This window comes from Pristiophorus japonicus, chromosome 6 (genome assembly GCF_044704955.1).
Source record: "Pristiophorus japonicus isolate sPriJap1 chromosome 6, sPriJap1.hap1, whole genome shotgun sequence".
Taxonomy (NCBI): Eukaryota; Metazoa; Chordata; class Chondrichthyes; family Pristiophoridae; genus Pristiophorus; species Pristiophorus japonicus.
This window is the reverse complement of record NC_091982.1, coordinates 169395114-169410971: the sequence shown is the minus strand read 5'-3', so window position 1 is coordinate 169410971 and position 15858 is coordinate 169395114. Positions and strand designations below refer to the sequence as shown.

Below are 15858 nucleotides of genomic sequence, written 5' to 3'. Positions count from 1 at the left end.
CTATACATATTTAATATTTTGTTGAGTACTTGCAGCATAACATGGCCATAATGACTGAACATCAGTCACCATACCACACTACTCAAATCAAATGGTTTATGAACAACTTCCAGTGACCACCAACAGGCTGAGATTATTATCTGAATCTATCGGTATCCTAACTGAGATGTCCTTGTGTCTTCCCTTAAATCTCTGCACCAATTGACTTCTTATCCTGTGATTTCAACCTACACTTAATCAACTCCTTTTATCCCCCTCATCTGCCCTGAGGACATTTCTGCTCTCTACTCTTACCTTCACGTAAACCCTCCTACGCAAATTCAGTCACATCCTTGAGCTCGAACCTTTCGTGGCTCACGCTGTTGAGGTCTCGATCACTGAGGCTATCTCTGACCATTTCCAGATCCTCTTACCTTCCCATGACTACTTCTGTGCTGTCAGGTTGCTTGTCCAAAATTGTCGTGATGAGTTGAAATTCTCCGAGAAGGGGCAGAGAGAATGGTTATGTTAAGTAGCTTTTGGGAAAGTGATGTATTAGACCTATTGAATATTGATAACCCCTAATTGTCACTTATTTTTCCCATTAATGTATTTTAGGTTAAAAGTTTTTCTAAAATTGATCAGTGCACCATTTTAATGTAAAATGTTGGAAATTTTCCCTTGATGGGTGCTCCCAGACCAACTCCCTTAGAAGGCGATAATAGGTTTTGGAGGGGGAATAGAGACAGCATTTGGAAGTGTATTCGGTTCTAAATTTGCTACTTTCATCCCTCAGTGCAGGTGTGAGAGATATAATTTAAAACTTTTATTAATTTCCTGAGTTAATTTTCATTCTCCAGGTCTAATTATTGGCATCTAATAGGAAAATGCTCTATTGAGGCTCTCTGTATTCACCAGGCTGTCTCATTGAGGAACCAATATACAGAATGGTCAGCAGTTTGTAGGTCAATATGTAGAGCCCCTGAAATTCCTTTCACCTCCACAATGGACTGCAGAACAGAGGAATAACTTTCATTGTAGCGCCTTTCGAGAACTCAGGATGTCCCAAAGTGCTTACACTTTTGAAGTATCATTGTTGCAATGTAGGGGAAACACGCAGCCAATTTGCACACAGAAATAAGATAACAATCAGTTAATCTGTTTGTGATGTTGGTTGAGGGATAAATATCGGCCAGGAGAACTCCACTGCTCTTTGAATAGTGGCATGGGGATCTTTTACATTAGAGGGCAAAAAGAGCCTTGGTTCAATGTTTCATCCTAAATAGGGCACCTGTAAAGCACTTCCCTGAAGTGTCAGCCTGGCTTATGCACCAATGTCTCTGAACTGGGATTTCAACCTACAACCCATGAAATGAGAATGCTGCCACTGAGCCAAGGCTGACTGCTTGGTACAGAAAAGATAAACGAAACTTGAAAATGTAGTATTAAGATTAAAAGAATTAATGTTTAATCTGTTTTCAATTAAAATTTTAGTTTTACAGCTTGGGGCTACTGTCAGCTGCTCCAGTTATCTGTGCTTATTTAATACTACAATGTTAGTACGGGGTTTTTTTTGTAGCATCATACTGACCTGAAACTGTCTGGGCCAGGGAGACAGTTATTTTTCTGGAGCTACTGGCAGTTTTAAGTATAATCGGACAAATTGAAAGCGAATGCTGTGATTTGAAAAGGCATAAAAGCACTTGAGGTGAACATTGCTATTTTGAACTGTTTAATAAAAAGTAAAATTCCCATTAACTGCATAATAATAGTGACAAAATTGATGAATGGACCTTTCAGAATAATGGTATGGTGTGTTGCTACCTAATTTAGCCTAACTCACGTGACGGGAACAGGATTTAGGTCGGATGTCTATTTTACACCGCGCCTGAAGTCAATGAAGTGTAAAACGGACGTCCCGTCAGATGGGTTAGGTTAAAATTGGGGCTTAAATATCTGCATTCAAGACTTTAGTCAAATTTACTGGCGTCTCCTCCTTGTCACCATTCTCGTAATATTTTGTCTATCCCCCTATTGATCATGATTTATTCCTGGAGGTGGTTAGATAGAGATTTTAGTAAAGTGTTAATCAATGAACTAAAATGGCTTTGACAATGGTGTAATTACATTTTTAGTACTGCAGATATTTACCATACATTCTCAATGAAATGCAGCTCTATCAATGAAGGCAAGGAAAATAAAGACTTCACAAAAGATTTTAATACTCAGTAATTTGCAAATTTAATCCTAAAATAAATCTTTATAGTTCTTGCTGAGCAATGTGAGGATGGCATTGTGATTTGTTTAGAGTGAAAAAAAAATTTTTCCAAGTCTTTTGAAAGGTTTGTGTTTTACAGGGGAATATTGCCGTGTTTTTTCCAAGGATTAGTCTGTTTCTTGTTTGCCAGCATCTCTAGGTCTCGACAAATACGCATTCTAGTGGTTGCCGGTTCGATTATGTCATCAACAAAACCTGCGTGGAACAGAGAAGCAGGTTAGATCAGTCTTGAAGTATATGCAGGCTGAAGCCACCTCATTCAAGTACAACAGCTTCCTGATACATTAACTGTCAAAAACCTGGGAAGGGGAGAAAACTATGGTAAAGTAACTAATGACGATATGATTAGTACTGTTTTTTTAATAAGAGTAATTTAGCTTTGGTTTCTTTTAGGAGTTGTGAACCATTGCTGGATACTGCACATTAACACTAGACAGAATACATGGAGGAAAACAAAAAATGGATTACAGCAGAAACTTAAGCAATATAAAAGGTATTTATTTACAGTAGCTCGGTGTAAAGGTTAGTGTTGTACATTTAGTTTTGACTCTTAGTGATCAGTGCTCCAAATCCAGGTTCAGGCCATGGTGCGAATCCCCATTTACCCTGCCTTATATTATTAGCTTTCTGGTTTTATGTTTAATCTTTTCCCAATAAGGTAAAGCTTACCCATGCGCTTGAGCATTGAGAAAAGTGCTCTATAAAATTGATAGTTCCTGTAATGCTACAATCAAACATTTCCTACCATTACTGGATCTCAAGCTCTCCTCCCATCAACAACAGAGCTCGGCCTTAGCTCAGACAAGTGACGAAACATGGGGCGTCGTAGGTGTAATTATTGCATTGTGCCACAGTACTGCTGCTTCTAATTGTCTATTATGCTTAAGATCCTGAATTTTAAATGAGGCTTCATAGTGCTCAGCAGAATAAGTAATTTTAAAAATTGATACTCCAGAACTTAAAAGGAAACAATAAAAAATAATTATTTTAGAAAATGCACAACATTTGCCACTTGCCTCTCACAGCTGCTGGGAATGGATTTGCAAAGGTCTCCACATATTCTGCCTCTGCCTCGACCTCATTCCCCTTCCCTTTAAATATAATCTGCACAGCACCCTTTAAAAGAAAAATGTGAAACAATGATAAAGATCCAAATTTACAATAATATCGGCCTATATGGGAATGTTTGACCAATTTCACAGAACCAAAAGACTAATTATAATCAGTCGAAGGGATCCTTCTCTTTGTGGGTATCCAAGTAGTTCTTTATAAAATAAGAGACTACTAAAAAAAACTCAAAATAAATCTGTAATCCCTTATCTTTTGTGAAATCCTTTGGTATTCACATTTTTTCTACTTAAATGCCAGGAGCTTCAAGAAAGATATAATCACTCTCTCAAAACCCTCAATGAAAACCAGTAACTCCCAATTCTGGACATGTCACAGGACATATTTCCAGCTTCTTGGGATAAAAATTATAAACTTGAGTCCTCCCGAGCGTAAGCTAACTAATTGTACAATGTATCTAAACAATTCATCTTTCACAGTATGTTATCATCATAGGCAGTCTCTCGGAATCGAGGAAGACTTGCTTCCATTCTTAACATGAGTTTTAAGGTGGCTGAACAGTCCAATACGTGAACAACAGTCCCTGTCACAGGTAGGACAGATAGTCATTGAGGTGATGGGTTTGCCACATGCTCTCGGCGATGAGACTCAAGTTGGTCAGCACCCTCCCATATGGTATATTGCTCATTTAAACACTGTTCCCTGGCTGATGAATACATGGTCATGTAGGCCTGAGTTGGTATGATGCACTTTTTAAATAAAATTTAACAAAAGTAATCCAACAGAGAGCTGACCAGGTCGGGGATCAAATCTGCACCTGCTGCAGTGCTGGTAAGGAAAACAGAGGGCCGAGGTATGGAGCCTGAAGGGGAATCTTTTCCTAACATTTCTTTATTGGCCACCATAGAACTGAGAAAAAAAATAGTTGGGGCTTGGCTGGCCCTTGCTCCACCTTGATTTTCACACATTTTGAAGAAAGAACCTGAATTCCGATTTAGATTGATCAAATGCCAATTACCTTCAGGATAATGATGGGGGGAGGAAATCTACCATCTAGAGTAGAAGATAAGTCATTAGTAGTTCATGCCACTATCATGGGTTTGTCCCAACTTCAACTGATTTAAATTTCGCATCACTAAGCCACACAGTCTCTGCAAATTGCTCTCTTTCCTGTTCCTTTCCTCCCTCAAAAAAAGCTTGCTTGTGTACAGGAGAACTGGTTGATCTCATGTAAAGAAAGACCAGTCAGTTATCGAACATCTAGAATGTACATTCATCTCGTTAGAAATATGAATATGATCAGTAATGCAGAGGTGTCACTTGCCTTAGCCCCCATAACTGCAACCTCAGCTGTTGGCCAAGCATAGTTCAAATCTCCTCTTAAGTGTTTGGAGCTCATCACATCATATGCACCGCCATAGGCCTACCAAAGAAAGCACATTACGTACAACAGTCAATAGAAGTCAGTAATTTTCTTCACTATAACTATAACCATCCAAAAATAATATGCAGTGCCAAGTACTTTGTTACTGTGTCGGGCTGGCTTGGAAAGGACAAGTGGCAGTAAGCCCAATATATAATATATATATATATATATTCATAGTGAATATTATCCACAGGTTAGAGTAGCAATCTCCAGCTGAGATAGTCAGACAATTATAAGAAATAGGAGCAGAAGTAGGCCACCTGGCCCCTCGAGTCTGCTCCGCCATTTATTAAGATCATGGACTCAGGCCCGCTCCCCCATAACCCTTCACTCCCTTATCGCTCAAAAATCTGTATCTCCACCTTAAATATATTCAGTGACCCAGCCTCCACAACTCTCTGGGGCAGAGAATTCCACAGATTTACAACCCTCAAAAGAAATTCCTCCTCCTCCTCAGTTTTAAATGGGCGGCTCCTTATTCTGTGACTGTTTCCCCTATGAGTGGAAATATCCTCTCTGCATCCACTTTGTTGAGCCCCCTCATTATCTTATATGTTTCGATAAGATCACCTCTCATTCTTCTGAACTCCAATGAGTAGAGGCCCAACCAACTCAACTTTTCCTCATAAGTCAACCCCCCTCATCTCTAGAATCAACCTAGTGAACCTTCTCTGAACAGCCTCCAATGCAAGTATATCCTTCCTTAAATATGGAGACCAAAACTGTACACAGTACTCTCGGTGTGGCCTCACCAATACCCTGTACAGTTGTAGCAGGACTTCTCTGCTTTTATATTCTCTCCCCTTTGCAATAAAGGCCAACATTCCATTTGCCTTCTGATTACTTGTGTTTCATGCATCTATGGCATTCTCTACCCCAGAGAGTTGTGGAGGCAGAGATAGACAGATTTTTGAGCGATAAGGGAATAAAGGGAACGGACAGGGAAGTGGAGCTAAGTCTATGATCAGATCATATTAAATGGCGGGGCAAAGTGGCCTACTCCTGTTCTTACAAGGACCCCTTGGGTCCCTCTGTACTGAAGCACTTTGCAATTTTTCTCCACCTCTAACAATGTTCAAAATTTAAATGATGTGTTTGATTACTTTACAGCATTTGTATTAATTTTATATTTTTTTCAGGGTGAAGGTATTAATGCTGAAGAAGGCACGTTGAAGAGTAAAGTTGCACCTACTCTGCCTCAGCAATGTACATCAGCCCCAACTTAAAGAAAAACCCTCTACTGCAGAGGTCCAGCTTTCTGGAGGAAGGAGCCATGTATCATAACTAGTGAATGGACCACAAATAATTAGATACTGCAATTGGATTAAAAAGAAAGACTTACATTTATATAGTGCCTTTCACGACCACCGGATGTCTCAAAGCACTTTACGGCCAATGAAGTACTTTTTGGACACTTGTAATGTAGGAAACGCAGCAGCCAATTTGCGCACAAAAATGTGATAATGACCAGATAATCTGTTTTTGCTATGTTGATTGAGGGATAAATATTTGCCAGGATACCAGGGATAGCTCCCCTTTGAAATAGTGCCATGGAATCTTTTACATCCACCTGAGATGGCAGACGGGGCCTCCGTTTAACGTCTGATCCAAAAGATGGCACCTCCAACAGTGCAGTACTCCCTCAGCACTGCATTGGAGTGTCAGCCTAGATTTGTGTGATTGGAGTGGGACTTGAACCTACAGCCTTTGACTCCGAGGTGAGTGTGCTACCCACTGAGCCACAGCTGACACTACCAGAATCAGTGTTAAACATGTTTAGAGTAGGATGTTTTTACAGGAACATTTCCTTGCAAGATTTGTGCAGACAGGTCAGAAATCCTCTTTCCATGGCACTTCTATTGAGAATGCAAAATTATATGGAACCAATCTTGCTTCAGCTTTTCCAGCATTTGCGCTCTATGCAAGAATTACATTTTTCATTTGTTTAAAAAAACATTCACATATGTAGAAAACCAAGTTTCAATTTCTAGCTTGTGAGCATTCAAATTTTTTTTTTGCACATTAGTAACACACATTTTAACTATATAAGGACAAAGATTACAACTGCTGTAAAAGTGTACGTTATGTTATTACTATTTGGCAGCTAAAAGCCCAAACCAAGACAGAGTATAGTGTTATTTTTACCATCTTAAGACAAGAAGAATAATCGAGGAAGGGCTTTCTGTTTCGTACTTGGAATTTATGTAACTATTAGGTTAAATAGAAGCCTACTTTAGCATATGAGGCTCACATGAGCGTTTGGTAGCCAAAAATATTCAAAAGGCAGAAGAAACCCACACCATGACATTGATACTTGTAAGGAACACAGATGGAAAATAAATTGGGCGATTGTATTCACACAGACATACTGGTAAATAATTCACAGTGTTGCTTTATTTACTGACATTAAGCTAGCCAATGTGGGTGCATGGAACACTCCCGGTTCCAATTTGATCCATTCCCTGCACTCACTGTGCCAAACTCCATCTAAATATACCAGATTTTAAATTACTTTGCAGGGATCGCTGAATACGGTAACAGAACTGTCACTATAAGCTTGCTTTGCCTTTTTCCATGGCAACCACATACTGGAAGGGCACTGAGCACCAAATGAAATCCCAATTTGGACCCCATCCATGTGGACGCTCCAATGTGAAATTCTTCCTTTTTTCCCAAATGGGGTAGTTTTCTGTTTGGGGCTAATGCCCACTTAACGTCACATAGAAAATAGGTGCAGGAGTAGGCCCTTCGAGCCTGCACCACATTCAATAAGATCATGGCTGATCATTCCCTCAGTACCCCTTGATTCCCTTAGCCGTATGGGCCATATCTAACTCCCTCTTGAATATATCCAATGAACTGGCATCAATAACTCTCTGCAGCAGGGAATTCCACAGGTTAACAACTCTCTGAGTGAAGAAGTTTCTCCTCATCTTAGTCCTAAATGGCTTACCCCTTATCCTAAGAGTATGTTCCCTGGTTCTGGACTTCCCCAACATCGGGAACATTCTTCCCGCATCTCCTGTCTAGTCCCGACAGAATCTTATACGTTTCTATGAGATCCCCTCTCATCCTTCCAAACTCCAGTGAATAAATGCCCAGTTGATCCAGCTTCTCCTCATATGACAGTCCAGCCATCCCTGGAATTAGTCTGATGAACCTTCGCTGCACTCCCTTAATAGCAAATTAGAAGACCAAAGCTTGAACACACTATTCCAGGTGAGGCCTCACTAAGGCACTGTACAACAGCAGTAAGACCTCCCCTGCTCCTGTACTCAAATCCCCTAGCTATGAAGGCCAACATACCATTTTCCGCCTTCAGCGTCTATTGTACCTACATGCCAACCTTCAATGACTGATGAACGATGAGACCTAGGTCTCGTTGCACCTCCCCCTTTTCCTAATCTGCCGCCATTCAGATAATATTCTGCCTTCGTGTTTTTTCCCCCAAAATGGATAACCTCACATTTATCCACATTATACTGCATCGGCCATGCATTTGCCCACTCACCTAACCTGTCCAAGTTCCCCTCACAGCTCACCGCCACCCAGTTTAGTGTCATCTGCAAACTTGGAGGTATTACACTTAATTCAATCATCCAAATCGTTAATCTACCCACCTGATTTGAACCCAAGCCCCAGAGGTATGGGGGGAAAGGTCTAACTCACCCCCACCTAGTCTATTTTATTGCATTTCTATAGGAATGATACAGAAACACAGCATTCTTTCAGACTTCACTTAAAACTCTTGGGATTGCACTTCTGCTTTGGCGCAGTAACTGCAGCCTAGACTGACCAGGCTGGGTTTATTTCAAGGAGTCCCACTTCTCTTACCTTTCGTGTGATGATTGTAATTTTGGGTACCGTAGCCTCAGCGAAGGCATAGAGCAACTTTGCACCATGTCTGATGATTCCACCGTATTCCTGGCTAGTTCCTGTATTCAAATAAAATACATCAGAAAAATAAATTACAGTTGTTATAACTTAAGAACAAATACAGCAGATAATTCGTCTAATAGAGAAAGGATAATGGCGTGGATTTGCGGTCAGCGGTGAAGGAACAGCGCCGGCTTTTGCACTGTAACTTGCGGTTATTAGAAATCCATTTCGGCACAGCGCCTTCTACGAACAGGGCAAGCAACTGTGTATCTCCTAACCAATCAGACTGAGGCGTGTAAGTTTGAATTAAATATTCTATGCCAAATCATGTACAGAAAGCAAAATAAAGGGAAAGGTAAAGAAAACAATTTTTAAAATCAGATGAGACTACCCTTTTAATTTTCAGTGCCAGAAAGGTTATTTAGCAATAATTAAGACATCTCACAGCACTAAAATGGATAAACCATAACTTTTTCTGGCAAGTTTAGTGTATCTAGTGAGTAAATACAGCAACTTTACAGGTTCCATGTATTTCAATGGGGAGCAACTTCCTGATTTCCATGTTTAACTGCGCATGTGCGGTCATCGGATGTTGCTGTCCAATTAACAGTGAGCCTCACCTTTACTTTTACTACAGAATCCAGGCCAATGTTTCAGGTAAAGAACCTTATTCAGAAGTGCCAAAGGATTTCACCCAAAAATATTCATCCTTTTCTCTCTCTCATTCAGATGCTGATGGGCAGGCTGTGCATTTCCACTTTATAATATAAGAAAAAAATACCAGGCAAGTGGGGGAAGAAAAATTCCAAAGACAAGAGGAAGGGCTCCATGTGAACCAGTTGCAAAGTAGATAGATCTCCATACATAGACTTGCTGCAAGTTTGACCAGCACACTTGCACCAAATATTGATGTCACAACGGGGATTGAGCTGCCACCAGAACAGCAGATTTAAAGAGTGGTCCTGACTAAGAGTTAGAAAAAAAAATCTGACAGCATATGACCTGGCATACAAGAGGATAGGAGCAGTTTAACTTCAAGTTGGTCCAGTACAAATGGTGTAGTAATATAGAACTTTTTTTTTTACTGGAATAAGTTTTATTTACACATTTCCATCATAAACTGTTTACTTCAGAGGGATGAACCTGGAGGAGTGAGTGGCACCGATACCAAGTCTGCCGTGCTTGTAGGTGATGGAAAACTCGCCAAAATAATGGCCACTAATTTCAGGCTTGATTTCAACCTGTTTAAAAGGTTTTGCCATTGTACACACCAACCATACTGCTAACCATCTCAGGGAGGATGACCATGTAATGTAGTACCTTACTGGTATGTTAGGCCATGGGTTCATACACATTAATTCTACAGATAGTGAGTTGCCCAGGGCTGTTGTGTTACTGCAGGTAAGCAACCCATGACCGGTGTGGGACTAGTGCAGGCTGCCCAATGGCAGCCGCTGGCCTGCAGCCTGGGGAGAAAGGTACCTTTGAATAAAAAAATCTTTGTACAATCTGTCCACAATTCTTCGAGGTTACATTGTCTAAGCATAACAATAACACAACTTACTGGAGCAGTGCTCAAAGTAAAGTTACTACATGTCCAAATTATTTCTAACTGAAAAGTAAAATTAGTTACCTCCTCAAGTGCTACAATACAAGCAAGGTAGTTCTTCCCAAACTTGTAATTACAACAAAAAGTCATTGCTGAGAAGCCAGAGCTTTTATGCTGGGTAATAAAACTGGGCTATGTAATTAGCTAATTATCAAGTACAAAAAGTGTTGCGCTCTGACTCGCCCCAACAAATGCATGTGCACAAATTAGAATTTAAATACTGCAGCACATTACGATTTTGGCATTTACAGAATGCAAGTGTGCTCATTTGTAACCACTGTTGAATACGGACTCTTAACAATTTAAACTGCTGCCATTTTTGGGTTCTACCTGGCAAGAATCCAGGCACATCCACGAATGTAATGATAGGAATATTAAATGCATCGCAGAATCTGACAAACCGAGCTCCTTTTACTGAAGAGTTGATGTCCAGACAACCTAAAAAAGGCAAAATAAAATTGCAACTCAGTCCTACATGAATCAGATTATTCTCATTACTTTTGTATTCGTTAAAATTGAAAATCCTTGGTGAAGGGCAGGAATAGCACCAAGACTGAAAGGAGTTCACAAAAGAGTAAAACAGGAAGCAATGATAAGCTTGGGTTTTAAAGCCCAATGGATATGGTAGACAAGACTGAGGGAAGCTCCAGCTTTGTGCCCTTCGTTGAATTTGTTTCAATGTATTACAACAGTGTTACTGTATGAATATTGTACTCGGCCCCTTGAAGGGTAACTACACTGAAGTTACTGAAAATCAAATATTCTTCAAAGTAACCTAAATAAGTAGCGCCTTCCCACAGCACTTGGTTACAAGAAGTCCTCACCTTATATAAAAACACTATTCATCAGATTTTCACTGGAGTCCTCAGAGGACAAAATATTCTCCAGCCCATTGTCAGACACACAAGGTCTAAAGAGTCATAATCGTAACCCCCACTGATCTGCATGTATCCAAGGTATGACATCTCTTAGCTCGGCCCCATTTTTTTCTTCCAATGCAGTACCTGCATCTGCTGCAACTGAGTATGCAAGAAAGCAACCTGCCCTCAAGCCTCTCTTAATAATGCTCTTTAGCCTGCTGCAAGGAAGCATGCAACAGTAGCTGAGCTTCCTCCCCGCTGAAATGCAGCCAAGATTGGGAACTCGAAGGAATAAAAAACCAAAATAAACCTTGATGCTTTAAACAGTGCCATGCCATACTGTTTTACAGAACTGATCATTTTTTTCTTTATCAGTGTCCACAATTCAGACTCCCATCCATCCCCTCACCCTCAATCAGTTCCACAATACATGCTTGTGTTCTTTCAGCTGGTGCTGGCACAAAGATACTTGAAAACAAATACAATTTTAAAGAACTTGCCCCATACTGCAAAAGGCAACAAAAGCTGCTATCAGAGCGGCCAAAGGTCAGTGGAGAAGATGATGGTGGATAACTGCAGTAGCAATTGTAAAATTGTCTTAGCTATGATCGGAGTCAGAGGGTGATCGAGAACATTAAAGGATTCCTCAGGACAGATTCGGGTGTACTCCCAGGACATGGCAGAAGTTTTAAATGGCTAATTTGCATCAGTCTTCACTCCAGTAGACTGCTCAGTTACCATTAATGCAGTGTAAAGTTGACTGTTAAAGTAGATGCAAATGTAATCCTAGAAAGAATAAGGGCCCACAAATCAGATGGAGCTACTGGTTCTGACAGCATTCAGCTGAGCTACTTAAAGAAATGGGATCTGTGCTAAGTGCTTATATATTTACTAACTCGTTTGAGTCAAGGATTGTTCCCATGGACTGGAGGGAGGCTCCTGTGCAGATACTCAAAACAAGTCGAAACTGGGAAATTATAGGACCATTAGCTTGAACTTCAGTTCTAGTCAAGTTGCTAGAATGGATCATTAGAGACACTCTGTATGACCACCTAGGCAGAGGTGGTGTTATTAGAGACTCTCGATATGGCTTCTGGAAAAGGTCACGTTTCCTGTTGCATTTCTTGAGGAAGTTACTATTATACATCGTATACTTGGATTTTCAAAAAGTTTTTGACAAGGTGCCACACAATAGGCTACCTTTTAAGATCCTGTGAGATTAGAGGGTAGATCCAGGGTGGGATAAGGAATTGTTTGCATTCTCATAGACATAGGGCTGTTAGTGATGGTAGTAGTTCTGAGTGGAGACCAGCTACAATAGAGTCTCTCAGGGATTGTTGTTGGGACCATTCACAATCTACATTTATCAATCAAATCTCCCTGAAGTCAATGCTTCTGGAGTATGAAGACCAGTTCTCTTAAGCCTTTTGTAGTCTAACCTTGCTTGGTATACATATGCGGGTGGTGGTGGGAGAACTGTCCACAAGTTTGCGTTTGACACACAGATTTGCGCCAGTGTTAGAACCTTACAAAAATGATTATGATCATATCTAGATGCGAAAGGAGAACAGGCAGCAACTGCCATCTAATGTAAATAAATGTAGTGTAATACACGTGGGTAGTGCTAAATGCCAAGCATATGTATACCATGTAGGGCGCCAAACTAAAGTCTGTTGAGTGGGAAAGAGATCTTGGTATTACAGTGCATGGGTCTCTAAAAGGCTCATGACTAATGTCACAAGGCTATAGCAAAGGCAAAAAGTATTAGAAGTCATTGCTAGGGTGATTCAGTATAAAGTGAACAGCACTATAGTATTTTTATTGTAGATGAGGCCTAACCACGGTCTTGTATACTGTGTCCAGCTTTAGTCCCCTCACATGGCAGGTGAGAGGCCTTGGAAAAGGTTCAGAGAAGGGCCACGAGATAGATACCTACTTTAAAAGACATCAATTACCACAAAAGGCTTAAGAGAGCTGGTCTTCATACTCCAGAAGCATGGACTTCAGGGAGATTTGACTGACTGGTTTAAAATAATATAGGGACTAGACTGTCTCCATTTGGATAGACTATTTGAATTTGATAGGTTAAAGAGAACCACGGGACATGCATACAAGTTACGCAAGACAAGAACTAGGTTAGATGTCAGGAAGGATTTATTTTTGCAGAGAAGATCATCAACTTTTGGAACAAGTTGCTTAGCTCAAGTAGAGAGTGCGGGTTCCCTACAACCGTTCAAAAGGGAGCTGAACAAGTTGCTGGCTGTGGTGAATACATGTACAAAAGGTAGCTGAGATGGTAGATCATGTGTCTCATGGGCACTGGTCTCTTGGAATTTGTTTTGATAACCTTCAGGGGCCAGACAGGGATTTTCCTGAGAATTGGCCTAGTTTTTTTTTTTACTGCTCCCAGGAGCTGCTGGTGGATAGGGAGCATTGGGATTTGATGCAGTTACAACATGACTGTAGGGGACAGGCTCAATGGACCAACCATTCCTTTCCATCCATCATCCTGTTATGTTTGTATGTCTTAAATTAATTGAGATGCAGGATATATTCGCTTTGGTCTAGCCTTATGTGTTTTATTTGACAATATTGTAATCTCATCACTATGAATTTTCTGGAACAGTGAAATTAAACACTCACCTGAAGCCACTTTAGGTTGATTACCCACAATTCCCACTGTGCAGCCATTCATCCTGGCAAATCCAATAATGATGTTCTTCGCATAATTAGGCATGAGTTCAAAAAATTCCCTTTCATCCACAATCTAAAACAGAGTTTCGAAGGCATTTTTTGAAATGTGCTATATAAAGTCAAATGGATCTACATTAACTGGCTCACTTTGGCTCTGTAGAAAGAGCCTCAAATTACAAGTGAATCCCAAAATAAGGCCATGTGTTGAGAACAGAATGGTTCATCACAGGGATTACCCTAAACACTCAAGGGATAATTCAATGGGAGCGGTAGCCAAGAAATTGTAGACCACAAAGCCTGATTAAACGTCCATTTAAATTAATGTCCAATGCTCTTCCAAAATTCTAAAAGGACCACCCAATGTGAAACATAGAAAGTAGGTGCAGGAGTACACCATTCGGCCCTTCGAGTCTGCACCACCATTCAATATGATCATGGCTGATCATGCAACTTCAGTACCCCATTCCTGCTTTCTCTCCATACCCCTTGATCCCTTTAGCCGTAAGGGCCACATCTAACTCCCTTTTAAATATATAACGAACTGGCTTCAACAACTTTCTGTGGTAGAGAATTCCACAGGTTCACAATTCTCCCTGAAGTCTGAAAAACAGTGACGAGTTCCATTATAAATAGATTTAGAAATATCTATTTGCTAAATGGCTTAAAGCTAGGAACTGTGGATGAGCAGAGTCTCTTATCCGGCACCCTCTGGACCTGGCCTGTGCCGAATAAGGGATTTTGCCGGATGAGGGGAGGTCAGCGGCCCGGGGGCGGGGGGGGCCTGAAATGTCGGCACCGCCCTAAAGTCGGGGCGGAGGTCGGCCGCGTTCTGCGCATGCACCCCGGGCCGCTGGAATCATGCCGGATGAGGGGTGGTGCCGGATAAGGGAGGTCCAATCTGTACAACAATCACTAAAAGCTAGTGAGCAGGTACAAAAATTAATTAAAAACGCTAATGGAATGTTGCCCTTTATCTCATGAGGACTAGAAGTTATGTTACAGCTGTACAGAGCTCTGGTTAGACCCCATCTGATGTACTGTTTTCAGTTCTCAGGAAAGATACAGTGGCCTTAGAAGCAAGTACAGCACAGATACACCAGAATACAAGCAGGGCTAAAAAGGTTCATAGAATGATACATCACAGAAGGCAGCCATTCGGCCCACCGTGCCTGTGCCAGCTCTTTGAAAGAGCTATCCAGCTCTCTTTTACTGTAGCCTTGCAAATTCTTGCAAGTATTTATCCAATTCCCTTTTGAAAGTTATTATTGAATCTGCTTCCTCCACCCGTTCAGGCAGTGCATTCCAGATCATCATAACTCATTAAAAGAAATCCTCGTCGCCGCTGGTTCTTTTACCAATTGCTGTGTCCTCTGGTTACTGACCCTTCTGCCACTGGAAATAGTTTCTCCTTATTTACTCTCAGAACTCTTCTTAATTTTGAACACCTCGATCAAATCTCCCCTTAACACAGAAATATAGAAAATAGGTGCAGGAGCAGGCCATTCGGTCCTTCGAGCCTGCACCATCATTCAATATGATCATGGCTGAACATGCAACTTCAGTACCCCACTCCTGCTTTCTCTCCATACCCCTGATCCCTTTAGCCATAAGGGCCACATCTAACTCCCTTTTGAATATATCTAACGAACTGGACTCAACAACTTTCTGTGGCAGGGAATTCCACAGGTTAACCTTCCCTTCTCCAACGAGAGCCACCCCAGATTCTCTAGTCTCTCCACAGAACTGAAGTATTGCATCCATGGTGATGTTCTAGTAAATATCCTTTGCATCCTCTTTAAGGCCTGGACATCCCTCCTAAAGTGCAGTGCCCAGAATTGGACACAGTCCTGCAGCTGGGGGCAAACCAGTGTTTTATAAAGGTTCAGCATAACTTCCTTGCTTTTGAACTCTATGCCCCTATTTATAAAGCCAGGGATCCCATATGCCTTTTTTAAAAAGCCTTCTCAACTTCTCCTGCCACAGTCAAAGACTTATGTATATAATACCTCCAGGTCCCTCTGTTTCCACACCCGCTTTAAAATTTGTACCATTTAGTTCATATTCC

General features: G+C 41.0%; 1 protein-coding gene across 1 annotated transcript in view; it reads right to left on the bottom strand.

Moving 5' to 3' along the window:
• Positions 1-2177: 2177 nt before the first annotated feature.
• The window catches only part of pccb (propionyl-CoA carboxylase subunit beta), an 83273-nt gene continuing 69592 nt past the window's right edge, over positions 2178-15858 (bottom strand). Inside the window, exons 10-15 of the mRNA XM_070883372.1 lie at positions 13743-13866; positions 10570-10677; positions 8586-8686; positions 4650-4748; positions 3274-3373; positions 2178-2452 (exon numbers count right to left, since the gene is read on the bottom strand). Of these exons, the coding sequence (XP_070739473.1) occupies positions 2331-2452; positions 3274-3373; positions 4650-4748; positions 8586-8686; positions 10570-10677; positions 13743-13866 (654 nt within the window). The 3' untranslated portion in view covers positions 2178-2330. The remainder of the gene's footprint in view (positions 2453-3273; positions 3374-4649; positions 4749-8585; positions 8687-10569; positions 10678-13742; positions 13867-15858) is intronic.